Here is a 25,916-nt window from a genome sequence, read left to right as displayed (position 1 = left end):
TATATGAATAAATACTATATTTTTATATATATATATATGAATAAATACTATATTTATATATATATATATATATATATGAATAAATACTATATTTATATATATATTTATATATATATATATATATATATATATATATATATATATATATATATATATAAAATCCATTCCTTCGTTCACCCTGTCCAGCGGGGGGCGCTACAGTCTCAGACCTCCCGCCCCCCCCCCCCTCATTTCTAGCGATGAAGAAAAGCGCAGGAAGTCGAAATATCTGTCATCTTCAGCCATCTTCATCCTGTGACTACGGATCACTGAGTCGGCTATACTCTCTGCTCCGTGTTTCTGAGTTAGGCTGAAATGAAGGACACGTTGGCCATCCTCCACAGGCTCAGCGCTCACCCGGAGTCGCGCTGCTGGTACGTGGCATGGCACCCGCTGGGCGCGCTGCTGGCCTCCTGCGGTGGAGACCGAGCTGTGAGGATTTGGGGGAAGGAAGGTAAACCCGCTTGCCCGCTGCGATCTTTGATAGCATTCGTGTGTCATGGTCCAAAGCCAATGCGCTGGCACAGGAACCGTTTTACGCGTCGCTGTGTGGTTCATGCATGACCTGTTGGCACAGGAGACGACTGGGTGTGCAAGTGTGCACTGTCGGATGGACACCAGCGCACGGTCAGGAAGGTCGCCTGGTCTCCCTGTGGGCACTACCTCGCGTCCGCAAGCTTTGATGCCACCACGTGTATTTGGAAAATGACGAATGACGATTTTGAGGTGTCATATACGTTTTACTTCAAACGATCCTGTTGTTTTGTTCATCTAATACAATAAGACGAGACCTCGTATTCGTTTCTTTTTCCCCTTTCCAGTGCCTTACAGTGTTAGAAGGACATGAGAATGAAGTGAAGTGTGTCGCCTGGGCCTCCTCTGGCCACTTACTAGCAACATGCAGCAGAGATAAGAGTGTCTGGATTTGGGAAGGTCTGTGTAGACAATATATTCAAGTGCACTTAGAAATAAAGGGCTAAAATGTGCTGCTTTTCTTTTTACTAAATCTTTTTTCTCTCTCTAGTGGATGAGGAAGATGAGTATGAGTGTGTGAGTGTGGTGAATTCACACACACAAGATGTAAAACATGTAGTCTGGCATCCCACACAAGAGGTAAGACCTCTTTCCTTTACTCATCTGTTTCTCTTAATCAGTGTTGCTTTGTCTGCAGCAGTCGTTAATACAGTTAAAGTGAACTCAATCCAGATACTCAGGTATGATGTTTTGGAGGATGAAACTGAAAACCTTGCATTCCTACAGCTCCTGGCTTCAGCCAGTTATGACAACAAGGTATGTATTTATAAAGAAGAAGATGATGACTGGGAGTGTCGGGCAACCTTAGAGGGACATACTTCAACTGTCTGGAGCCTTTCCTTTGACCCTGAGGGACAGAGATTGGCCTCCTGCAGTGATGATCGTACTGTAAAAATATGGAAGGAGTGCACATCAGGTGAGGGTGAATAACAGTGAAAAGAATGTGCTTGCATGCAGGTGCATGTGTGTGTCTGATTTCTTAAGTATCACAGTTTTAAAAATTGTCTTTGCTGCAGATGAAGATTCTACAGATGGCGCATGGAAGTGTGTTTGTACCTTGTCTGGATTTCATGGTCGAACAGTGTATGATGTTTCTTGGTAAGCTTTCTTGCCTTTAGAGTCTGCCATAAGTAACAGAGTTAAAGTGGAAGATGCATTGCACTTATTGTCCATTGAGTATTTTTTACCTTTCTGTACATAGGTGTCATTTGACTGGTGCCTTGGCGACAGCATGTGGGGACGATGGAGTTCGTGTTTTTAAGGAAGATGCAGCTGCCGACCCCAGACACCCAGCGTTCTATCTGTCTGCCCACGTGCCTAAGGCCCATAACCAGGATGTGAACTGTGTGGCGTGGCATCCTAAAGAAGCGGGTCTGCTGGCCACGTGCAGTGACAATGGAGAAATTGCTATCTGGAACTACCAGTCAGATGCGTAACCCATCAAGAGATCATTCTGTCAACAGGACGAGCATTTAAAGGTCTGCATGGGATTTAGAAAGCACTGAATTTTACCTTTGGTGACAGCAGAAAGCAGGTTCAGAGAGTCATGTTGCCTGCTGAATTAGTGATGTTTTTATGTTTAGGTTTGTTTTACAGCCTTGTGGCACTGCTCATCAAATGTTTGAGTGCACTTGTTAGAAATGAGTTATGATTCATAACTAACAATATTTTACACCACATAACTTCATTTTCACACATTTACAGAAATACACATTTTAATACACCAAAAGTGAATCAAACCTTTTGTTCATGAGCATGAAAAATGTTATGAATAATCCACCCAAGGATATTAAGTAATAGAAAATAGTTTTAAAATGGCTCCAAACCATGTGCCCTGAAACATTTGACCAGTCGTGCATCTAATGCTAAATATTTGTTCATTTTTTAAAGTATTAAATGGTCTTTGGTTTTGTGTGTTGTACTTACCACTTTGTTTCAGGAACATTCTTTTTCTCTCTTGAACCGTAAACAGCGTTTGTAGATGTTGTCCAAGAAGTTTAAAAGGTAGTCTCCAACTTCACTTTCTTAATCACAACTGAAGCAAATGTAATATAAATTTCTACAGCTAAAATAAAATATATGTGATCAAGCAGCAGGGTACAAGACTGGTTTGGGTTACATTGTGGTGGTGGTGAAGAGCATTTAGTGTTCACACCTTTTTATAAACCATTCTGAATTTTGTAAATCCATGTCCAAAAAGCAGGCTAACATGGGCTTGAGTGATACTGGGGTGAACATATGTCATCTTTTTCCCTGGACATGTCTTGTTTTGGGATCTAACACGTGTGTTTTGTGGGGATTTCTAAAATGTCTGAGATTTGGCTTTTATGTTCACATGTCATTTCAACTTTTTGCATTGCTTTGATGAGAGGTATTCAAATCAGTCCTCAAGGTCCAAATCCTGAAGGAATTCCACCCGTTCTTTACCTAGTTGTGTCAGTTGTGACCAGTTACATTAATCATATGATCAGCTATAAGGGGTTACAAACTCCAGGATCACATTTGGATTTGAGATCCAAAGTTGAATTCCACTGGCTTTGACCGTTCTCTACAGGTTCCGCCTTCTCGCTTGCCACAATTGGTCGATTATGTCCATGCTGTGCACGTAACGGTCAGACTGCTTCTCAGCGTGTACAACTACTTCACAGAGGTGCATGAGCAGCTGGCATACAGAACATTTGCTTTCTATTTTATCTTTTGTATGGTGTCCAAACAGAACTGATAGTTATGCTCCTGTTTTTTTTTGCCATGCCTGTCTATGGCAAGCATGCTATAATTTGACATGAATCAGTTTCCCACCCCACCACCAAAACTGATTTAAATTACTTTGCTTTTAAGTCTAATTAAAAAAAAAATTTTTTAAACATCTGTCAGAATTTAAAGTGTCTAGTTCTTGTGGAAATCTAGACAGGATTCCCACATTGATTGCACATCTGCCTTGATCTTCAGAAAAGTATTCACTGAATTCATCAGAACTACTGAAAAGTGTAGTGAAGTAGTGGATTTTTTTGACTGTGAAAATCTTTTATACTTGTTACATTTTTTAAAATTTATTTTATTTATAAGGAACAGCTGAATGGAGAGAAATAAGATTATTTGGCCAGCTAAGCTCTGAAGGCAATTGTTATTGATCCTGTAAATAAAACTAATAAATTTGCATTACATGTACATTTATGGCATTTAGCAGACACAATAAAAGTGCTTTGTCATTTACTCATAGAAGATCCTAATACAGTACAGCAGTTTAGAGTCCAACATAACCAATTTGTGGTTCTGCACCCCCCTGTCTACTTTTTATAGTCCCCCTAGTGACAGTCTATGTCTTAGTAATACACTAGAAGATGGAACATTCTGATAAAATATTATTTGACCATAATACCATCTTTACAAGTAGGCACCAGTATGAACATGCCACCAATGGTTTTAGTCTAATTCTAAGATGAAGTCTTAAAGAAAGGCTCTATTCATTCATCAGCACTGAAAGAGTTCAGAATAAAATGTAGTAAAAATACATAATAAGAACAGGATTGGCTTCATTCAAACCAAAACAAATTTAAAGCACAGTGTAATCACTGCTTCTCACCTATAAAAGAATGTCAGTTTTCAAATTCAGGGGTAAAATCTGTTGTCAATAAATTGCAGTCCTTAGGGAATCATTGATCATTGAACTTCTTAGTTACAAAAAGGAAGAACACGTGAAGAGCAGTTTGCCAGATGCGTTTATTGCATGATGCTGGTGAGTGTGTGAGATTAAGGCTTCCTGCCCTTTTTGCGCAAGGACTGACCCTCGCCCGAGAACGCGATGAAGCTGCTGACCGAGTCATCCTGCACACACAAAAACAGTCTAGTGAACAAGAAACAAACGTCACCAGATAGTCAGAAGATTTGTTTCATTTTTACCACAACGTTCTTGCAAGGGACAACCGCCATTACTAACTTACAATGGAGAATTGTCATGAGAGGTGATAAACATTCAAATTGTGAGCTAGCAAACATAAAAGAAATGCATTTGAAGGCATTTCTGGTACCTCCTCTGTTTTGCGAGGCTGTGGTCTGGAGTTCCTGATGAAAGTAATCTTTCCAATCTTGAAGTCATAATTAGGAATTCCCCTGTTTAAATGTGAACATGACACCATGACTCAAGGGAAGGTCCTCAGAGGCTGGGCGGCCAATGGGGAAAGCGTCCTCACCGTTTGATGTCACTGGGGCCGATGGGAGCAGGGCTGGGTTCGATGCCTTTCTTCTTCCCATCAAGACGATTCCCTGAGCCCGTGAATGCCTGTGTGGAATCAAGGGAGAGAACAAAGAATTTTCAGTACTTCAGGTTACCTCACGACCTGCAATTCCACAACGAAGGGAAAAATTAACTGAGACATGAGTAAATAAATGGATTTATAAGAATATGGAAAGTGTGGATGCTTTCTACTTACTCTAAATCCAATATCCATCTCATAGTTACTGGGGTCTGACTCTTCCTCCTTTAACAGGCCAACAGAACTTCTGTTCAGTTTAATTTATTCATTAAAAATCATAAATCTATTTGATAATCAGTGTAAATGTCTGAAAACATACAGCTGGTTCCTCGTGGTGCTGTGTGGGTCTCTCAGGTTCTTTGTAACCAAGTGGAGCATCAAAGTCCACCTAAGAGAGACAGAAAATATAATAATACAATAAAATTGAGAGAGAACACAAATGTAACTGCGTTGCATGATCAGACTAATTTTGGAAACATGATAGTTAAACGCAATACATGTTAATGAATAGTAAAATAAACATGTCAGAAAAAAACCTTACATTCATATCACATTCAATAATGGATACTGCTTTATCTGGTTTGGTCTCCATGACACGTAGCTCATAGATCTAAAACACAGAAATGTCAGGTTTAGTTAAACTGTTACTTTTGTTAGATTAAAACAAACTGGACTGACTACTGCAAACTGCACACCTTTTCATTGTAGTTGATGGCAATTACATCCCCTGTAGTCAAACAGGCAAAGTTTCTCAATGCATTCTCTAATCTAAAGAGAAAAACATACCATTCATTTGACAAAAAGCTACATACAACGTAGTTAATTTCTTTTGGGTGACTCTGCATATAACTTACACAGCTTTAGGGTTTGTGATATCTAGGAAGTCTGGGCTTTGGGGCTGAAATTTAGAGTATGTTGCCACCATGAGATTGACACTCTCAACTTGGACCAAGCCTCCTTCTTCCAGTAACAAGTTTTGCATCATCTGTGGCAAAGATCATAATCAGATCCATATGTCACAAAACTAATTATGCACATTTACCTAATATTAGTCTTTATAATGAAGTTGATATTATTTGTTTCTGCCATCAGCACTAGTAGTTGAATTGTCTCTTACCCAGTGGGGTAGGTAACAGATCCCTTCATCGGCCACAAACTCCAGCACACCACAGTGAGTCATTCTGTCTGAGTTCTTATTGGTCAGTTTGAATAGCATGGGATACGTGATGTTAAGTCTACCTGTTTCAGGGTATACGAAGGACCAGAGATTTAATCAATCAATCAGTCATCTAATCGATCAAGTGATTTCTGTGGTAGTAGTCATGATTTAGACGTCAACTAAGCGCTTACTTAGCTGATCCAGTGCGGAGGGGGGCATTATAACTGGAAGAGAAAGAAACGATTGAGTACAATTCGTATCTTGATTTTAGAAGGGTTGCTACGCAGCATCTCATCCTGTAATATTAACCATCCAAAACATGTAATATAACTCGGCGACGAGAGACAAAATGAGCAAAACGTGTCCCGATTACTTTTTCCGCCTTTCTCCACGTCTGACCGATCGTTGGGCCCCGCCAGCATGGACACGGAGTAGCAGCGGTACTGCGTGGAGAAGCGGTTCTGGAAGGCCCGGGGCATCGGGTGGTCGAACATGTTGAAGAACTGGAGACGAGAGCGACGGTGCTTTAATAACATACACACAGACATTCATCTCGCATGAAGCCCGACGGCAGAGGGATAATTAACAGCTTTTAACCAGTAAAAGGTCTGACAGTGACTGGGCACATTTCCAGTAGTCTTGGTGCTATCTTAGCCTAAACTGGCTAGCTCGTTTTGGTGCGAAAATAACACAGTTCATTACATTGTGACTGGATATATTGCTGAGGTAATTAGATGTTGATTTCCTACCATGTCGTCTGTGTATTTGCTTAAGCTTAGAGCTCCAGTGTGCCGAAAATACTCAACACGGAAAAGTCCAAAAGACAAAGATCTGCACTACAACAAACCCCGAAGACCAATCAGCTCGGTCGTGATGCCAACCAGCCAACCAGATTGCTAAAAAAAACCCCCGCATAATTACAATGTAAATTCGTAAGAATCATAATCAGTGTGTGTTTAGTTTTTATTCTTAATCTATTATCATTACAATACAGTGAAAAAACATCAATAAATTAAAATGTGCAAAGACGATAAACGACTTAAAACTAGAGTGTATAGGATTGGTCAGTGTGCTTCCTCTGTTCGTATGTGATGGGTTCCAGGTTGATTAGCTGTCACGCAGAGTCTTCATCTATTGGCTACTGTAGGAAAGACCCGCCCACTCTTTCACGAACGAATTTGGCGCCAGTCGCAGCACGAAACTTCCGTTGAGCTGAACTACTTGGTCCTACGAACTTTTATAACCTATGTTTTAAATTTACTGTTGATAAATATATTTTAAAATGTTCGTGACAGATATTCGAAAAGAATTTTATGATATTGTCGTCAATCAGGTGAGTGCATAGCCCATTTTATTGAGCTAGGTAACGGCTTGCTCGCTACTTAACCTAGCTGGTGTCGTTTGCTAGGTTACCTCAGCTTATTGCCTGTGGTGGTTTGGGTCACACAGGCCTTTCTCATTGGATTTGTCCTCTGATGTTCACTATTCTCCACTTTCAGAGAGTGGTTCTCCTGGTGTCGTTGGACATCGATGCGCTGTGTGCATGTAAAATTCTGCAGGTTGGTGTTTTTGCGAGATATGAAGGGGGTAAGGGAGATACTGGAGTAACTTGGGCTAGCAGGCTTCTTTTAACTATGTTGTTTAATCATTTCTTTGTAGGCGTTGTTCCACTGCGACCAGGTCCAGTACACTCTGGTTCCTGTGACGGGATGGGAGAACCTTGGCACTGCCTTTTTAGAACATAAGGAGCAGGTGTTTCCTGTTTTACATGGCAACTTAAGCCTAGTAGGAGTCTGACTGCCAAAGTGCGCAAAGCTTGATGGTCTCTACTTGCTTGATGGCAAAGTAGCTGCTGTCATTATGACCTTTATTGCAATTAAGTGTCAGAGTATGTGTTTCTTAGCATACCATGGATGATTTCAGTACTTCTAGAATTCTAACCAAAGGCATAATTTACTAAAAAACAGTTAGAGGGCCTGTAAACAACAGACAATGGCTTCACACCATCGCATTAAGCTGCAGAACGACGCAGCTGATAAGATGTACTGAACTGCTGTTTTGCTGGTGCATTCTGTCTACAAAACCTTTTTTAAAAAATCTGGTGTTATCACACTACATTATTGGACATCATGACAATGTCTTCAAGCAACATATGTTGTTGCCATATAGCACACCTATTCAGCTAAGTACTGGAACGTCATTGTGGATTAAAGGAATGCCCACCACCCAGCATATGTAGGGTTCAGAATTTTTCTTCTCGTAGGCCGACATCTGGCATGCTAGTATAGTAACCAGCAAAGTTATCCAGTCAAATTGCCTTGGCTGTATGCTCAAATAAATCCTTTGTATGTTTCCATTTGTGTTCACACTTGTCCAGTACCAGTATTTTGTCCTAATTAACTGTGGGGCAAATGTGGACCTGTTGGAGACCCTGCAGCCAGAGGAGGACTCCATCTTTTTCATCTGTGATACTCATAGGCCTGTTGATGTGGTTAACATCTACAATGACACTCAGGTAGGCATTCTTATAATATTCTTAGTTGTCAGAATCCCTTTTATTGAATTAAGGTCATTTTATTGTCCCCTTGGGGAAGATGTTTTGTACCCCAGTACTGCTGAAGTGTCACGTATGTTCTGGTCCTTTTATAATCAATACAGATACAGTTCATTAAAAAGAAATAACTTACAAAAGCACACTCATAACCCTACCTCTACCCACTGGATAGATTTCTTTCCAAGGTGACAATGATTTTGCAAATGCTGTACACAATAAAAATGATATATATCAATGTTCCATCAATGCTGAAGGTCGCATAACTACAGGTACATTAACATTTATAGTTACAGTTTATCTATGTGTGAACGCAGCTGCTAAAGTCATTTTTCACCTTCAGATTAAGTTGCTCATCAAACAAGATGATGACCTCGGTGTGCCCTCCTACGAGGACATTTTCCATGACGACGAAGATGAGGACGAGGAAGGCAACAGAGACGATTCTGGGAATGAGAGTGACGGTGGCGCCGAGCCATCTGGGAAGCGTCGGCGTTTTGACGAGGCAGGTTTTCTCTTTCTGGTCTCAGCATGGGATAAATCCCTCGGTCGCTCCCCACTGTTCGAGTCTGGCGAGTTTGTTCGAGTCTGACGTTTTTGCCCTGCGCTGCTCTCAGGCTGCCTTGGAGAGGAGGATCGAGCGGCAGCGCGCCCGGAGAGAGTGGGAGGCTCGCAGGTCAGTCACGATACGGCAGTAAAATTCCCGTTCGTAGTATCATAGCGTTAGCACATACAGCATGTTCTGGGCGACGCGTCCCACAGAGGTGCGTGTGTTTGCAGGAGAGAGATCCTGTTCGACTACGAGCAGTATGAGTACCACGGAACCTCGGTGAGTATCTGAGTGATTACTCTGGTGGATTGTACGTGATTGTTATATCACTTACTCTGCCCTTTATAAATCATGTTTGATGAGTGTATGTCTCGCTCTGTTGATATCTACCAGCTCTTCCTTTTTTTGCAGGCTGCTATGTTTATGTTTGAGCTGGCATGGGTGATGACTAAGGACACCAAAGACATGCTTTGGTAGGTTTCGTGCATTAGTAGTGTACACTAGGTGTAGGTGTGAGTATATTTGCCGCGAATCTGCGGATGGAATGATGGGACTTCTGTGTTGGCAGGTGGAGCATCATCGGGCTCACTGACCAGTGGGTTCACGACAAAATCACACAGTAAGGAGCCTTTGGCCTTCAGCCCTGACTTGTTGAAAATGTGCATGTGTTTGTTCAGACTTAACTGCCAACAGTCAGTTCAAACTCTTTGTCTTTGGCAGTATGAAGTATGTAACTGATATAGTCGCTTTGCAGCGACACGTCTCTCGCCACAATCATCGCAACGAGGATGAGGAGAATTCGCTTTCCATCGACTGCATTCGCATCTCCTTTGAATATGAGTATCCTGCCCAGTCTGTGTGTTCTAGATGATATATTATAATAATGGATCTTTTTGTCTAGCGTGTGAATTCCTTAACGGCATGCCTTAGTTTGAGGCTGGCCTTGTACCAGCACTGGAGTCTATACGAGAGCATCTGCAACTCCTGCTACACCTCCTGCAACTTTAAGCTCTGGTCTATCAATGGCCAGAAGAAACTGCAGGAGTTCCTGGCAGACATGGGGTGAGCATGCATTCTCTCTCCATTTTCCGTGAATGAGATGGGAAGGGGTGTGGGAGTTTGTTCATTCTGTATAGGATGTCTGTTCTGGCACTGATTGTAATGATTAAGTTACTGATTCAACACAATCTTAAAACATGGTTCAGTCTGATGGAAGGAATTGCACAAATTAGCTCAGAGTTAAGGCAGTAGCCGTCCATCAGTCTGATCATGCTGTTTCCCACAATCCGTTTAAAAGCAGCCGGTTGATCTGCTCTGGGTCCTCTCAGTCTCCCACTTAAACAGGTGCGGCAGAAGTTTAACTCCATGGACATCTCGGTCAAGGAGAACCTGCGTGAGGTCATCGAGGAGTCCTCGAACAAGTTTGGGTAAGAGCAGTGCAGGTGCCCTCGTCTGAAGGGACGCTTCCAGACCCCTTCTGACCTCGCACGTACGTCCATTCGACCCTTTTATAAGTGGCTTTTCGTTGGTTCTTTGGCTCCCGCTGGACACCTTCGCGCGGGAACCAGGATGAAGGACATCCGTGTGCAGACGTTCAGCGTGCACTTTGGCTTCAAGAACCGCTTCTTGGCCAGCGACGTGGTACATGCGGCCGCTGCCCTGCTGGAGAACGTGGAGAAGGAGGAGTGTGCCACGGACAACTTCATCAAAGCCCTGGACTGCCTCTCAAGGTGGGACCAAACACCCACGTGCACACCACTTTAAAAGACCCTCAGCATTATATCTGCTATGGCAATGTTTTGTTGTTTGTTTGTTTTAATACATGTAGGAGTAATATAGAGAGGCTGCATGTGGGAATTGATCTGGCAAAGAAGAAACTCAAGGCCATTCAGCAGACAGTCGCCAGCTGCATCTGCACCAATCTCCTCCTCTCACAAGGACCGTTCCTCTACTGCCATTTACTGGAGGTGAGGGCACGCCCACATTCACTTGGCTCACGTTTTGTTTTGATGGGATGTTATCTTGATGCGGTTCTACTGCATTGGTTCTGACATTTTAGGGTACTCCAGATGTAAAGCTGTTCTCCAAGCCCCTGGCCCTGTCTCTGCTCTGCAAATACCTGCTCAAGGCCTTTGTCTGCTCTGTAAGTACAGCAGAAGCTTAGTACACCTTGGGGGGAGGTGGAGTTTGAGCATGGTCTCTGTTACTTGTGTCGTTAATGGGTGAGTACCTCAGTCAGAGGTTTAATGGGAGATGGTTGCATGTGTATTAGGGACTGAAGCTTTCTCACAAAGACCATTTAACTAAATAAAGCCATGGTGTGTGAGGCTGCAGTAGCTGGGCTTCTTTGAAACAGGACTTTTGGTTGTGTGCCTCAGTTCAGCTACTTCTCACAAGTATTTAGGAAAGTCTTCTCTCAGTAGTCGTAGTCAACATTACCAAATGCGTCAAATGTAAATGTTAGATGCTCTCATCCAGGAAAACCGTTAACATGATTAAAAGAAAAGTCTGTTCATCTACAGACTGCTAATCAAAATACAGCAAATCTGCGGGCCAGAGGATTTGTAAAAATTGTGTGTCAAAACCTGGAATTTAATTTAACTGCACAATTATCTTAAACCTTCACTAATACCCACAGTGTTTGTGTAGTACTGTTTTTGATGCAAGGTATGTGACCACTGCTGCTTTTTAGCGATGATACTAATTGATATTGGCCTTGACCAGATAAACGATATTAATGCAATAACTGGGCTTTAAATCATCATTATTTAATTCTTTTGCTTTCTGTCATTACTGTCACACATTTTCTATGGCCTGACCTGTATTTAACCATTCCTTTTATACAATCAGTCTAATCGATGGAGCATTAAATATGTATACTATAGAAAACATTGCATTAGTTTTTGGCCACACAAAATGCAACAAGACCAACTAATTAACTCCTACTTGTAGCTTTCAGAACACTGCTAGAAGCAGTTATAGCAGTTTTTATATCTTGCAAAAAAAATGCTGTGGTATATGCAAATTAAACAAAGAGACTGGTAGATGTGACCTATTCCCCAGTAGAAAGTGAGATCCTTCTCCTGGACACGCATGTGTAAACGCATTAGTTAGGTAAACCAAACACGGAGGAATTTGATGTTAAGTATTGCATGGAATAAAAATGCTGCTCTACATGATGCCCACTGAATTTTAAATTGCCAGCATGAGTACAAAAACGCTCCCTTGCTGAAAAATGGATAATTATTATAGCAGTATGTTTTGGTCTGAAGCAGTCTGATTTAATAAGCTTTAATAGAGTAACTACTGGTGAACTAATACATGAATCCCAATTTATCTTTAACATTAGTCTTGTGTTTCTCACCAGAATTAAGATTTGTTATCTTTTAATTCTCTTATCTATAATTGTAGAGATGATCGCTGGTCTAAATTTTGTTTGTTAGACTCGGAATAAGCGCTGTAAAGTGTTACCCCTCATCATGGCTGCTCCCAGGGATGTGGATAAAGGCACAGTGATTGTCTTGGGCATTCCACCGGAGTCTGAGACCTCTGACAAGAAAAAGTAAGTGTGTGTGTGTGTGTGTGTGTGTGTGTGTGTGTGTGTGTGTGTGTGTGTGTGTGTGTGTGTGTGTGTGTGTGTGTGTGTGTGTGTGTGTGTGTGTGTGTGTGTGTGTGTGTGTGTGTGTGTGCACCTCTGCATGTGTTTTGTATACGTGTCAATGACACCATCTATGTCTGTACCAAGCTTCTTTGGCAGGGCCTTTGAGAAGGCTGCTGAAAGCACAAGCTCAAGGGCTCTGCATGATCACTTCGACACATCAAGTGAGTTCCTACCACAGACAAGGCTCTTTTAAAATCGCTTTCTTTGACTTTCAGTGACGGCTCAGATGTAAACCACCAGGTGGCAGACTTGCTCTTAGTTTAGACTGCCGCCGTGAGAGGGGAATTGTGCACCTGTATGCACACTTGGCACAGTTTGGGTTAATTGCTTGGATTAAACTTTGGTAGTAAACATATTTGCTAATCCAACGCCATGCTCTTGGTTGTCACGTGAAACTAATGAGATCATGTGAATGCTGAATAGTTTGAATTAGAAAAGAATATAGTAGCAATATGTTTTGCGTAGATGGGAGTTGTTGGTTGTGTGTCAGGTTAGGGGTTTGCCAAACGCTTTACTGATATAGTGCCTTCCGTTAACAATTTGTCATGCTGACCTTTTGAACAAAACCAAAACACACAAATCAAATACACACATGCAGACACCCTGGTAGGCTTCTCATGGCTTTGGTCAGTTTGGTGCTAAATGCCATTCCTCAAGATATAAATTCTGCTCTGACAACCTTGGGCACCTGGGTAAGAGCATCTCCTAAATGCCGTGAAGCTAAATGTAAATGTGTATGGACATACTTGAAAAGCAAAATCAAGTTCATGCTGGAGTTGTGCAACATCAATGTGTTCACTCTGTTTGTCTGTCTTTAGTTATCGAGCTAAAGATGGAGGACAGAAGCAAGTTTCTCGACGCCCTCATCACCCTTCTGTCATAACGCCCCCAGTGCATGTTGGGAGTGCTACTCAAACAACACACAACCAACAAATTGCCAGGAACTTGGACACACATGACTGTGTATGCCTGCGTCACAATTCCCAGAGTTGGCCTGACTCGCAGAAAAGCTTGTTCACACACAGAGACCCTCCAGGAATGGAATTTTGCACTCCTTGAGAACAAATGTGAGACTTGCCATGTTTCTAGTCAGTTTGGTGCCAAATTCAGTTTAGAGCGTCGGTCTGTGTTTAGTGAGAACTGCGGGTGTTCGTCATGTGATTTCCAGTCAAACGGGCTTCCCATGGACTCCTAAGATTCTGCATGTGTATTTATACTGTATAGCCTTTTAATTGTGTTGTAGCATTAATGTGTTTTGTTTTTGTGTGTGACCTTCATGAAGTCAGTAATTAAATGTTTAGTTTTATTAACTTAACCGAAAAGTGTCTTCTATTTGTTGTCGGGTGCTAGCTCTTTTTTAATCTCACAAATTGCTTTAAGACGTGGAGTTGCTTGGTTGTGTTTGGGGATTAAGACTTGCACTAATGAGCACTTGCTGGTGAAAAGCACTAGCAGAAACTAAGGAGAAGAAAACAACCAAGCTAGAACGAGTCAAAAGGCTGTATGCAAAACCTCCTTGGTTACAGGGGGTCAAAAGGCTGTAGTTTGCAAAACCTTGGTTACAGGGGGTCAAAAGGAAATGACTGGATCCACCCTTTTTTTTTTTTTAAGTTTGGGTTTTTTTTATGTTTGGTGAGGGAATTTCACATTAAGTCAATATTTAATAGGGCAAATAAAAAATAAATTTTGGCTGCATAACGGTAAATGGCACAGCATAATATTTCAGGTGCGAGAATCGGCACCTGCTGGCTGATTCTGTGCCGCTGATACACAAATGTTTCTTTCAAGCACGAGGTGCGCCTGCTCGCCAAGCCACGCATCAGACTACGTGCACATGCAGGTAGCACGGTGTACAGGACCGCTAACCTGCAGTTAAAGCCGTGCGCTGCGGCAACGCTTGGAATGGACTAGCTTCCCCCTATTAAAAGCATGCTGGAGCCATTTGCATACATTTCTTTTATCACTTGTAACCTGTGTGTCCAAATGTCATGGGAGACTTTTCCAACATAAGTGAATGGAGTTTAAAGCTAGGCCTTTGTACCAAAGTTGAAAAGCGGCATCAAATTAGCTGCATGTACACAGTGAAGGAAGTGCCCTCCCCCACTCTGCTAATGACTGGGTGAGGTGTTTATGTTGTAGGTTATTATCGTTGAATGGCCCAAATAAGCATTTATCCTTTTTCTGCGGGTGGTAAAAGCTCCCATCTCTCACTTGCTGTACCTCAGGCGTTCTCACATTCTCTCTTTGGCACACGTCAAAATGAAATATACAAGCTTTAAAGTCAAGTCAAATTTATTTATACAGTGCTTTTTTTTCCCAACAGTTGTAGTCGCAAGGCAGCTTTGCAAATGTTGAAGTCCAAGCCCCCAGTGAGCAAGCCAAGGTTCACGGTGGCTAGGAAAAACTCCCTAGAGCACGAGGAAGAAACCTTGAAAGGAACCAAGACTCAAAGGGCGGGGGCCCATCCTCCTTTGGCTGATGATGGATGACAACGTACTGCACTCCTGAACTGGACCTTGAGGCAAATCTCTGCTTTTTTGCAGCTCACTGTAGTATTGTGGCACTCGCCAAGAATCTGTTTACTTGAGCAGGCGTTCAGAAGGACGACTACAGCTTGATGTAAATAGCCTCAAATGGAACCTGTCTGATTGGATTCAGATGAAAAAAAATGTTACTGCCAACACATGTAACCTAGACGAGAACTGGTGGGATTCTGAGCATGTCACCAGAATGTGTGTGTACATATATATATATATATATATATATATATATATATATATATATATATATATATATATATATATATATATATATATATATACACACACACTTGTTTTCACATCCTTATTTTGGGGGGAACTTTCACCTGGATAAATCATGGTCATGTGATTCACAGCACATCAGTAAATCTTTAGTACTGGCCACTGCGATTATTAAACTGTCTATTAAAGCTGTACTTCATCCTCAACGTGGCAAGTATCCACTTTTCCCGGCCTCAGCAGAGTCTCTTCTCTCTGCATCTCTTCTCTCGTCTGTCTCTTCTCCTTTCTCTGCGTGTCTTCTCTTGCCCGTACACGATCTTGCTGCTGTGTTCCTCACAGGCACTTCCACCACACCACTGCTCCAGAAAGGGATTTGGGGTTCGCAGTCGTGCTGTACAAACATTAGGTGTGGACCCACAGAACCTTGTTTTACGATCGGCCCATTCCTTTTGGAGTACCTTTACGAACGATACAGTTTAGGACCTCTTAGGACTACTCATAGTTCTTGAAAGTAGTTTTAGCATAGATTACTCTTTCCCCCAACAAGGTATCTGTTGTTTCTTTATCTTATTTAGAGCAACTGGTAACTTGTTTTCTAGTTACTTTTGACTCCTTTCTTTTACTGTGCCCTTGAGTGGTCTGATATTATCTATAGGATTAGCTGGACTGGGGGATTTGAGACAATAGATGTTACCTGTGTGTGGTAAATCACACCGGGTCGCCTGTGTGTACTGAGAAGCAGCTCAAACGCAGCCTCCTCCAGTCTTGTATGACCACGTTGCGGGAAGAGCCTGTGCCGGCTTCGCGTCTTATGTTTTCAGAAATTTTTCAGCCACTTACGGCATCTCTTTTGGTGAGGAAGAAAATGGGGCGGTTCATTTTTACATTTATGGCCTTTATCAGGCGGCCTTGTCCACAGCGACCACCCACAAAAGTGCTGAAAATTATGAGCTCAAGAATGCTGATCCGACTTTTAAAATATGGCAAACAGTGGTGGCCTGTCCTTGAACTGTTTTGTAACAGAAAACTTGATACATTACAGTGGAATGGAACTGTACTTGCCAATTTTCTCAAGAAGTTGATAACAAAAGGTCTTTGCTCATAAACAGTGCCTTTTCCCTGAAAATGCATGTCTTTTGTTCTGAAGACTAGCCTTTAAGCTTGATGTGAAAAGGGCTTAGGAACAGTGGTAATAATAATCATTTAAAAAAACTCTTAAAAGTGTTAAGAATGATTCACTAATAAACATTTATGGTGGGGTGTAATATTTATCTGGTTTTTGGGATACCTTGGTTTTGACCGTTGTATTTGTTATCCCCTTAAGTCCTGCACTGTGAATTCGGATTTATTGGTTAACTTTGAGAGAGGTGTTTGAGAAGTTTGAGAATGTTGCCCTCAATAGAGCTAAACCAAGCATTACACAAGCCCCAAAAAGTATCATAATGTTAAAAATATTTTAGGTGTTACAGAGGGCATCCATAATGCTCATGGTCCTTGGTGTGGTTGTAATCTGGGAGAACTCTTCCATTTACAACGATGCTTAAGAATATTATATCTGTAGTGTAATCCCCAACCACCTCCATCTTACAGTATTGCTTATGCTAGTAGTTTGCAGTTAAATAATTCCCCACAGGTCTTAAGTATAAAATGAAGCATTTAAACAACAAAGTCATTTTTCCTATACCTTATTTCTTCCTTATTTTGAACCAAGAGTACTAATAATTCTGGAGGGCATATATGTACTTCATAACACTGAAAAGTATATGTTGTTTCTTAAGCATGGTCACATTAGTGATGAAGTGGGTAGTGCAGGGCTGTGAGTGATGAGGTGCAGTCAATTCAAACTCAGTCCCCACTGAGAACAGCTTTCTGTGTGTGCGTGTGTGTGTGTGAGAGAGAGAGTGTGTGTGTGAGGGAGCAGGGGGTGGAGCCATGGGAAGAGAGCACATCTGTATTACAATGAGGTCACGCTCATGTAAGACCTGTCTCTGTTGCAGGGCTGCACACTGGGACTGTTTCTCAGTGGGGGGTGGGCTTAAGGAAAAGGCAAATCTGATATGCCTTCATGAGTCCTTTAAGTGCTCCACGTTCCCAGCAGAACACTGCCTGGACCCTGGATCCAGACCTTGGTTCTGAGCAGTGAACTGGGTCACTCTCTTTATCACTTCATGGCTAATATGGGCCGGTACTGCAGTACCGGACAACGCATCCGGAAAGGTGATTTTACATTGCTTCTTAGTTTGATAAGCAATGTCTTTTTTTCCTCATGTTTGTCATGCTCTAAAATGTTTGTAGTTTAACCTTGCAGCCCTTTGGGACCGGAGTCTAGCACAGTTTTGTGAGTTCCGTCCTGTAACACTTGCTAAAGCTGGTGACAGGTTAAATCAGGTGTGTTTACAGGGGAACACATCACCATGCTCTGCTCTGACTCTACAGCGTCTCTGTTTGAAGCATGCCTAGGAAATATTAGGGATTGGTTACTTCCGTTCAAGAAGAACATCATCTGTATTCTCTACTGTTTTTGATTTTACAGATAGGTGCATTTGAGACAAAATAAATGGATTCTGTCTTCTTTTTTTCTGTGAAAGGTGTTATATAGATTAAACTTGTGGGCTGATAAAGAGCTGAGAGTACAGACCTCAAACATAAAACAAAATCAAGGTTGAACCATGCCATGATAAGCCACGATTACCGTGATGTATACTTGGAGACCTTCCGTGTTTCCTGATATACTGGTGTCCTGTGCCACAAACGTGAAACTCCACCTCCTCGTCTACCGAACCATACACACAACCATTTATTCTCTGCCCCTCCTTATTAACTTCCTTCCTGTTTCCTTTCCATTCGACTTATAAGCAGATCTATTGTCCTGCACTGTAACACAGCTTCATATGACACGGACCTACACCTGTTGGGCTTAATTACAAATACTCGTGAGCTTAATCCATTTTCTAAAGCCAAAGCCACAAGTCATACAGTTCACCTGCTTAACCTGAGGACATTCACACATGCTGCTACCCCACCTTAACATGTTCCACTCAAGATAAAGGCAAATCTGAAGGCACCGGGTATTGGTTGTCGGAGGGCATTATTTATATATTTATATATTTTATAACAAATGTTCAGCCTTGGGAAGAGGGGATGTAACCTCTGACTCCTAGAGGGCAAAGGCCAGTAAGCGTCATGAGAGAGTGACGTGCCACCACAAAGCTGTGTGTGTGTGTGTGTGTGTGTGTGTGTGTGTGTGTGTGTGTGTGTGTGTGTGTGTGTGTGTGTGTGTGTGTGTGTGTGTGTGTGTGTGTGTGTGTGTGTGTGATGTAAAAGCCACCCATATATTGCTACCGTGTCCATAAATATATATAGAGAATGACCAGAAGTTAAGGTTTAATTAACTGGTTAGCATTCTGAAAGTACAGAGACATTTAAATCAAAATGTTTTGCTGTGTGCTTAATCCAAGTGAAAAACTAGGCTAACAAAACTGTCACTAAACCTATACGTCTCGTATGATATCTATGGTCTCCTACTTGAGGATATCCCTACTGAAGGTTTTAGAGTACACTCACAATGCGAAGTAATTATTTATACTTATTTGTGTGTGCATGTGTTCAATCAATAAGTAAAAGATAAAATGCAGTCTATACACTTTAGTCCACTTTAATCTCACCCTTTTCTCTCTCTCTCTCTCTCTCTCTCTCTCTCTCTCTCTCTCTCTCTCTCTCTCTCTCCCCCTCTGTGTCTTGGAATGTCAGCCAACGGGGGCCTCATTGTCTTCGTCCATATGACCACATTATGGGGTCCCGTCACCAGGCAACTTTCTGGTTGCCATGACGAAGGTTTTTTAATGACGTCGTGGCTGCCCCTGTGCTCCTCTGTTTGCGGCGGAATGAGGGTCCTTTAAAACCCCCATCCCCTCCCCCAGTGTTCTGATACACACCCCAGCCCATAACACACACGCACACACACACACACACACACACACCCCTTAGTCTGCCTCATAACCTCCTCTCCCTCAACAGGGTGACTGGAACTAACAATCCCACAATGGAAGCTGAAAGAGCCCGTCTGGGCCAGGGGATATTCGGATAGGCTCCATTGTGCCAGAAACTATAGTGCCGAAGCGGGGGGATGCAGCATTGTCAACACACCCATAAACTACAGCCAGTGCGGCGACTGAGAGGAGAGCCCTCTATTTTCACTGTATGTTTACTCAGTCTTACTGCTCCTATTTCCACTTTCGTTGTAATTTCCCTCTTTATATTCATGTGGCCTGAGTTACAGAAAGAGAAGAAAATCCACAAGGAATCTGGACTTAAAACATGAGGGGCACAGGCAGACTTAAGGCTGATTTAAAACCAACCTGCTGCTCATCTTAAAATGTCAGGGATTGAACAAAAATGAATGTGGATCATTTTGTAAACGCCGGAACATGTGAGAGTTCATTGTCTATGGGGTGGTTTGGTGCGCTCAGCGTGCTTTGGACGAACAACAGACCGACAAATCTTTGGATGTCTACAAAAGTGTAATGAGCAAAAAGGTCTTGCTAATTTTAAGATTTCTTCTGTTTGAGAAATCTATCCACTGTTTTTTTTTAAATTACAGTTAATTTTCATCTAAATAATCCAATCCAATAAATTCTACAATGATGTTTTTCTGTGAACTAACGCAGCCAAGCGTTATATCGAGGGGCAAAAAAAATCTGGGCCCTAATTGTGCGCCAACCGAAGCGAAACCCCACTTCAGTTTTTGCTAGTCTAATTAAGACTCGTGACGGTCAAGCAATCACGCGAGGACAATCTGTTGTCGGAAAGTAATGCTTGTGTGTGTGTGTGTGTGTGTGTGTGTGTGTGTGTGTGTGTGTGTGTGTGTGTGTGTGTGTGTGTGTGTGTGTGTGTGTGTGGTTTAGGGGCGGGGAGGTGAGGGGGCGGTTACGGGTTGTGGGATGACGGTAGAAGTGAAAGGCACTGCCAGAAGACAAACACTTCCCAAGTGGGCCTTTGGACAGTAGCCGTAAGTTCTGTGGGAGGTAGAGTAACAGAATGCCTTTTTCAAATAGGCTGCCCAACTTGTAAGAACATTTCAGAATGATTGTGGTTTCTATTGCTGTGTTGACAATGGCCATGGTGTATTTCCCAGAATAAATGATCACACCTGTAACATCGCCATCAGTGTTTATTCAAAACAAAATTCGGAACACACAGACACGTTTTAAAAGTTACAAAAATAGATGTTTCAGCCAAACTAGACGTAGCCTACTGCAGACAGCTTTTGGTATCGGTAAAGGCTCGTATAAAGTGATGACTCAGCAATATACGACACCGACAACAGTCGTCCATCAAAAATATTTCCAAACTGAAAGGTAAATTGCTCCCTGCTAGGTTTGGACTATAGACCAGGTGCTACCGACACCTCCTATTCATCTGGATGTCGAGCAGCTGAACGGTTGCTGGTAAATTAAAAGCAGCCATGAAACTCTGCCTTCTCCGCCTGCATCCATGGCGGCGTGAATAAGTAATATCTGTAAATTAGCCCTGTGCAGAATCAGATTCCCGAATACATCTAGCCTATATAATAACTACACCGTCACCGCTAACCCTCCAAGACAATTAAACGAATAATAATACAGTAAAAAATAAAAACATAATAAAACATTCGGATAAACAACTCTGGTCGACTCAGCTAAAGTTTAAATCATGTGAATGATTGTGGCTTAGATTGAATGCAAGGTACCTAAAATTAGCGGTGCTGTTGTCTGTTTTAATCTTCCAAAATGCGCATTTCTGAAACAGTAGAAACAAGTCCATGGTGTGCCACTCGGTAGCGTCCGTGATGCGTAAAAAAAGACAGTAAGTCGTTTACATTTACGTTTAGTTGGAAAATCTACAAGAGGGTTACCAAATACACATTTACACGTAATTCCGCTTGTCATAGTCCCCGTTAGACGTGGCTCTTTTTGTGGGAGCATAATTTACGGAGTAGCCCGTGGCGCCCGTGGACGGACAGGAGCAGCACAGCATCGATCCTCCCAGGAGAAGAAGCGCCGTGGCCGCCCAACCGATGTACAGCGCGGCCCCGATCTCGCGCTTCTTGGCTGTGGGCACCTGCGGGTTGTAGAAGTCCGAAATGATGTTGTTGGCCATCCAGCACAGAGGGACGAGCACGAATACCCCACTGACGATGTAGATCACCCCAGCCACGTTGACGACGCGCGCTTTTACGCTATCTGTCCGGATGCAGTTGGTGCACTGGGCACCGGCGATCGCCACCATGAGCCCGATTACGCACAGCACGGAGGAGATGACGGTGAGAGCCCGCGCGGCTTGGAGGTCATGGGTGAGCGCGAGCATGGAATCGTGAATCTTGCACTGCATCTGCCCCGTGCTCTGCACCGCGCAGGACATCCACAGTCCGTCCCAGATGGTCTGCGCCACCACGATGTTCGCCTCAATGAACGCGGTTACCTTCCACGTCGGCAGTCCGCACGCGATCATTTCCAGCAACGTGCCAATAACGCACAACGCTAAACCCAAAATTTCCAGACCCGCGGAGGCCATTTTCTTTCGTTAAAAAAATATCTGTCCCTGTAAATCGGATAGCTGTGAAACAATCCACTTTTCAGCACGGGCAGACTTCTCTTTGAGCTTCAGTCCGCGTTGCGGTGTTTTGTTGTTTTTTTCTGCGAGCAAAAGCAAACGGAGGTGTCGCTCATGTGTACATCGTCACGTTATGACTCGCGCCGACTAACGGACTTTCTGTACGAGGCAGCGAGTGGCAGAAGGGTAACAGGCGCGTGCGACGGTGCGATAAGAGGAGGGCCCCGCCGCGCCTCCAAAGCCCGGGGCAGAACTTTCATCCAATCACGCAGCGTCGCATCTGCTCTCCGCCAATGGGAAGAGAGGGAAGCTGTGCACTCTGATAGTGAAAGAAAAGCAGAGGTACAGCGGGAAGCTGCTAGGACTTGTTGCGTACTTTATTATTACACAAAACCTTAACGTGAATAAACGGTTTAATTTACTCCTTAAATTTGCTTTATGTTGCTGAAGTTCACTGAGATCACTTTTAGGTGTGCTAAAATAAAATAAAAAATGTAAAATGACAAAATACATTTATTAGAGAGTACTTAGCGGGATTCGAGTTTTTACTTCGTTACTTATTTTCTTACTTACAGTTTCTTTCACACGAACACTTTGACTGAAATAATATTTGCTTTACGAAACACGTTGCAGTGTGTGGACCTCTGTGTCCTTAGGTTCCAGAATTTGTTTCTAACTTTACAGTTTCTCAACAGGTTGAACAATTTTGCTTGAGCGCTCATTCCAATGTAAGTGGGAAAAACGCAGCCTTCTGAGAGTAAAGCATAGCGTGAAGCAAATCTTTTAATCGAACATTGTTAAATGCTATTAGTCTTGGCACAGACCTATAGTAATAAATAGACGTTCACTGAGGTACGATATTACCACTTATAAACTACTGCAATAAAAATAATAACGGCTAATGAAATATAGTTTAAGGGACAGTTTCTAGGCTACTAAATATTTTAATAATTACATTTCATCCGTATCGTCTACTATATTCTCTCTGCCCCACCACCCCAGCAACAAAGGCTATTTTTCTTTAACTTGCGTCATTGTCTCCGAATCAAATGAAATCAAGTCAAAGGTTATTTGTCACATAGTCACACAGGGTACAAATAGCAGTGAAATGTTTTGACAACTCAGAATAAGATAAGGGTAGGATATCTAAAATATAAAGATAAATAATAATATAAATAAAAGAGTAAAGAATTGATTGTAATTACACTATATACATTAAACATAAACAATAGTCAAGTCAAGTCAAGTTCAAGTCAAGTTCGGTTTATTCGTCACATACATAGTCATACACAGTATAACGTGCAGTGAAATGGTGGAGAGTGCTCTGTCCAAACTGAGGAAGAGAAACAGGGGTGCATAGAGAAATGCAGAAATGCAAAAATGCAGAAATGCAAATGCAAATGCAAAAATACAGAAAAATACAGAAGTATATAAATATAGAAACTGACAGCAGGGCAGTATAGTGTAGGGGTGATGTATTTCGATGTAATCCAGTATGATTGCAAGCCTATATGTGGTTTAAATGCACAGATGTAATGTTGTAATATCTCATTCAATTATCTTAGCTGTTTTTGTCTTGACAGCTGATGGTGTAACGTTTATGAGCCTAATTTGAACCTTTTATTTAATTACATATCAAAAAATCACGTATTGATTATAGGGAAACATTTTCAGTTTTATTAACTCTAAACATCTATGCTGGCTACTGTTTTTCTTTTGGAGGAAATTTCACAGATCGTATTGTATTGTTATCCACGGCAAATGCATGATGCACCAAACCCTTCAGTGAGTAACCAGTGAAAACAGAAAAACTGCGTCTGTGCCGCCCCGATTGTTGTTTAGCACGAAGAATTCCTGATAAGCTCAAGACAACTTGGTGTCACTGGAGTAGCGGAGACCCACGCAGGGAGGCATAAAGGACCCGCCCTGCGGGGAGGCCTCTAGCTGTGGGGAGAAGGGTTGGGGGGGCCTTAATATGGTTTTCAAAATATGACTAAAACATGCCCACCCACTATGTTTTATTGATCCCGCACCAGCCAAAGCAGTGCAGAACGTGATTACAGACCACAGCTAGCTTTACAAATAAAGCTAGAATTGCTATGAGACATTGAACAGCAAGAAAAGAGAGGATTAGAAATGTTTTTGATTAAGGAGTTAATTAAGTTATATTTGGAATATCCACAGACATATTTACTCTGAATATGGGTTTGTGTTTCAAGGATTTACACTTTTACAGTGCAAGGGCTAAATTGTTTCAATACACAGAATATATAAGATCATATATGCTTCTATATTTTTGTAAAGTGGTTCAGAAAGTTTAGCATTTTTATCTTGCTAAACAAAACCTGTTATGGTGTTTTCCCTTGATGCTGTAGGGCCAATGAAGAATATTAATTTTAGGAGAATGTACTGACATACAGCAAGAATCAGAAGGGTGTCACACTAGAATGCCACACTATAATCATAAGCATAAAGACTCATTAACCAAAGCAGGTGTTTTCAATTGGTTCCTGTCACTTACAGATATGACTATCAATTTTTCATTTTTATCGACCATGCTCTTTTCAGCATCAACTGTATTTACATAATCCTCTATAACTTATGAGACAGTGTGAAATGTGTTGTGCTCTGTCATATTTTTCATATGTCTACTAAATCAACTTCTTATTATTGTTTTTATTAAAAAATATATATATATATATATATATATATATATATATATATATATATATATATATATATATATATATGTGTGTGTGTGTGTGTGTGTGTGTGTGTGTGTGTGTGTGTGTGTGTGCAAATCATGTAGATATATTTATTTTCTGTAGTATTTCTGAACAATTTTTGTATTTTATTTTAATGATGTCTATATATCAATCGTGTACACTATGCTTGTCTTCAATATATGCAATTGGAATATTCTAATTTTCCTTTGGGGATTAATAAAGTGCTATTCTATCTTGTAACAAAACCATTTATGGTGTCAAACCGTAGTTTAACCGTGTTTAACTAAAGTAGTTTAACCGTAGTTTAACCGTGTTTAACTAAACTTTGTGTGCATTGATCAGCAAATAAATCATAAACACAAGTGAAATGATCTTTTGCAAAGTGAGTTTTGTCATGAATTACTCAATCTTACATGATTAGCTGCTCTTGAATCTAGTTACCCTTAATAAAGGTGATAGCACAAAAGAAGGGAATAGCATAAGTCTCATAATTTGTTTGATTTGGTGAGACTCAAGGCATACGATAAATGATTTGATGTCTTAACATATAAAATATTCTGTAATTTAGATGAAATGGCTGTATCCTTTATCCACTGTTAGAAATGTCCATACTCAGTTTATTGGTTAAATCAAATCAGACCTAATAATGGGGTTTGCCATTAGAACATTAACTCTTCCAAAATAGTTCTTTAGCTTTCTGGTAAACTTAGGGAGATTAATGCAGGCTACTGAACCCTTTAGACTCTTGAACGCTAACCGGAATTTTAATGAACAAGAATCTATTCCATTAAAAATGGCTCAATATCCGATTTTGTTTAGACTGCAGAAATATGCGTGTATATAAAACGTGTTCCAAATTGCGGGATTTTCTAGTTTATCTATTGATCTGGATCGTCTAATGTAAGCAAAGGCGTTTTAAGGTACATTAGCAATAGAAGTTTCATAAACATGACAGAATGAAAAAGAACTACAAGTTGATGATACTTTCCGCTAGGCTAAAAATAGCCTGCTTGTTGAATCAAGTTTAACGTCGATAGGCTTGCCTGAAAGGATTTTTTACTGATACTGCGAATGTTTGCTACCATCTTGG

General features: G+C 41.5%; 4 protein-coding genes across 6 annotated transcripts; 2 read left to right on the top strand and 2 right to left on the bottom strand.

Annotated features, from left to right (window-relative positions):
* Window positions 1–254: 254 nt before the first annotated feature.
* ciao1 (cytosolic iron-sulfur assembly component 1) lies at window positions 255–3,441 on the top strand. Its single transcript, XM_026999788.2, has 7 exons — window positions 255–493; window positions 617–765; window positions 861–972; window positions 1,064–1,152; window positions 1,300–1,489; window positions 1,590–1,671; window positions 1,775–3,441. The coding sequence occupies exons 1-7, from the start codon at window positions 355–357 to the stop codon at window positions 2,007–2,009; spliced, it is 996 nt and encodes a 331-aa protein (XP_026855589.1). The 5' UTR covers window positions 255–354; the 3' UTR covers window positions 2,010–3,441.
* Window positions 3,442–4,274: 833 nt separating this feature from the next.
* ufd1l (ubiquitin recognition factor in ER associated degradation 1) lies at window positions 4,275–6,844 on the bottom strand. Of its 2 annotated transcripts, none has more exons than XM_026999789.2 (12): window positions 6,735–6,844; window positions 6,359–6,509; window positions 6,177–6,209; window positions 5,944–6,065; window positions 5,681–5,811; window positions 5,522–5,594; window positions 5,368–5,436; window positions 5,146–5,214; window positions 5,004–5,051; window positions 4,764–4,852; window positions 4,602–4,683; window positions 4,275–4,398 (listed from the first exon to the last, which is right to left on the bottom strand). In XM_026999789.2, the coding sequence occupies exons 1-12, from the start codon at window positions 6,735–6,737 to the stop codon at window positions 4,324–4,326; spliced, it is 945 nt and encodes a 314-aa protein (XP_026855590.1). In that variant the 5' UTR covers window positions 6,738–6,844; the 3' UTR covers window positions 4,275–4,323. The 2 variants fall into 2 exon arrangements, with proteins under 2 accessions (XP_026855590.1, XP_026855591.1); XM_026999790.2 differs by having other exon boundaries at window positions 6,359–6,488.
* Window positions 6,845–7,164: 320 nt separating this feature from the next.
* On the top strand, window positions 7,165–15,467 carry cdc45 (CDC45 cell division cycle 45 homolog (S. cerevisiae)). Of its 2 annotated transcripts, XR_004775555.1 has the most exons (19): window positions 7,165–7,318; window positions 7,485–7,544; window positions 7,645–7,737; window positions 8,363–8,500; window positions 8,880–9,041; window positions 9,154–9,212; window positions 9,317–9,365; window positions 9,498–9,559; window positions 9,655–9,705; window positions 9,807–9,926; window positions 10,017–10,148; window positions 10,415–10,513; window positions 10,655–10,816; window positions 10,915–11,053; window positions 11,146–11,229; window positions 12,530–12,648; window positions 12,832–12,908; window positions 13,566–13,814; window positions 15,071–15,467. XR_004775555.1 is itself a non-coding variant. In XM_026999793.2 (18 exons), exons 1-18 carry the CDS (start codon window positions 7,268–7,270, stop codon window positions 13,628–13,630), a joined length of 1,722 nt encoding a protein of 573 aa, XP_026855594.2. In that variant the 5' UTR covers window positions 7,165–7,267; the 3' UTR covers window positions 13,631–14,062. The 2 variants fall into 2 exon arrangements, 1 of the variants encoding a protein (XP_026855594.2); XM_026999793.2 differs by lacking the exon at window positions 15,071–15,467 and having other exon boundaries at window positions 13,566–14,062.
* Window positions 15,468–20,661: 5,194 nt separating this feature from the next.
* cldn5a (claudin 5a) lies at window positions 20,662–22,293 on the bottom strand. The gene has a single exon (XM_026999819.2). It carries the CDS (start codon window positions 22,059–22,061, stop codon window positions 21,414–21,416), a length of 648 nt encoding a protein of 215 aa, XP_026855620.1. The 5' UTR covers window positions 22,062–22,293; the 3' UTR covers window positions 20,662–21,413.
* Between the last annotated feature and the right edge of the window lie 3,623 nt (window positions 22,294–25,916).

The sequence above is a fragment of the Electrophorus electricus genome, chromosome 23 (genome assembly GCF_013358815.1).
Source record: "Electrophorus electricus isolate fEleEle1 chromosome 23, fEleEle1.pri, whole genome shotgun sequence".
Lineage (NCBI taxonomy): Eukaryota > Metazoa > Chordata > Actinopteri > Gymnotiformes > Gymnotidae > Electrophorus > Electrophorus electricus.
This window is presented reverse-complemented; position numbering and strand designations above follow the sequence as displayed.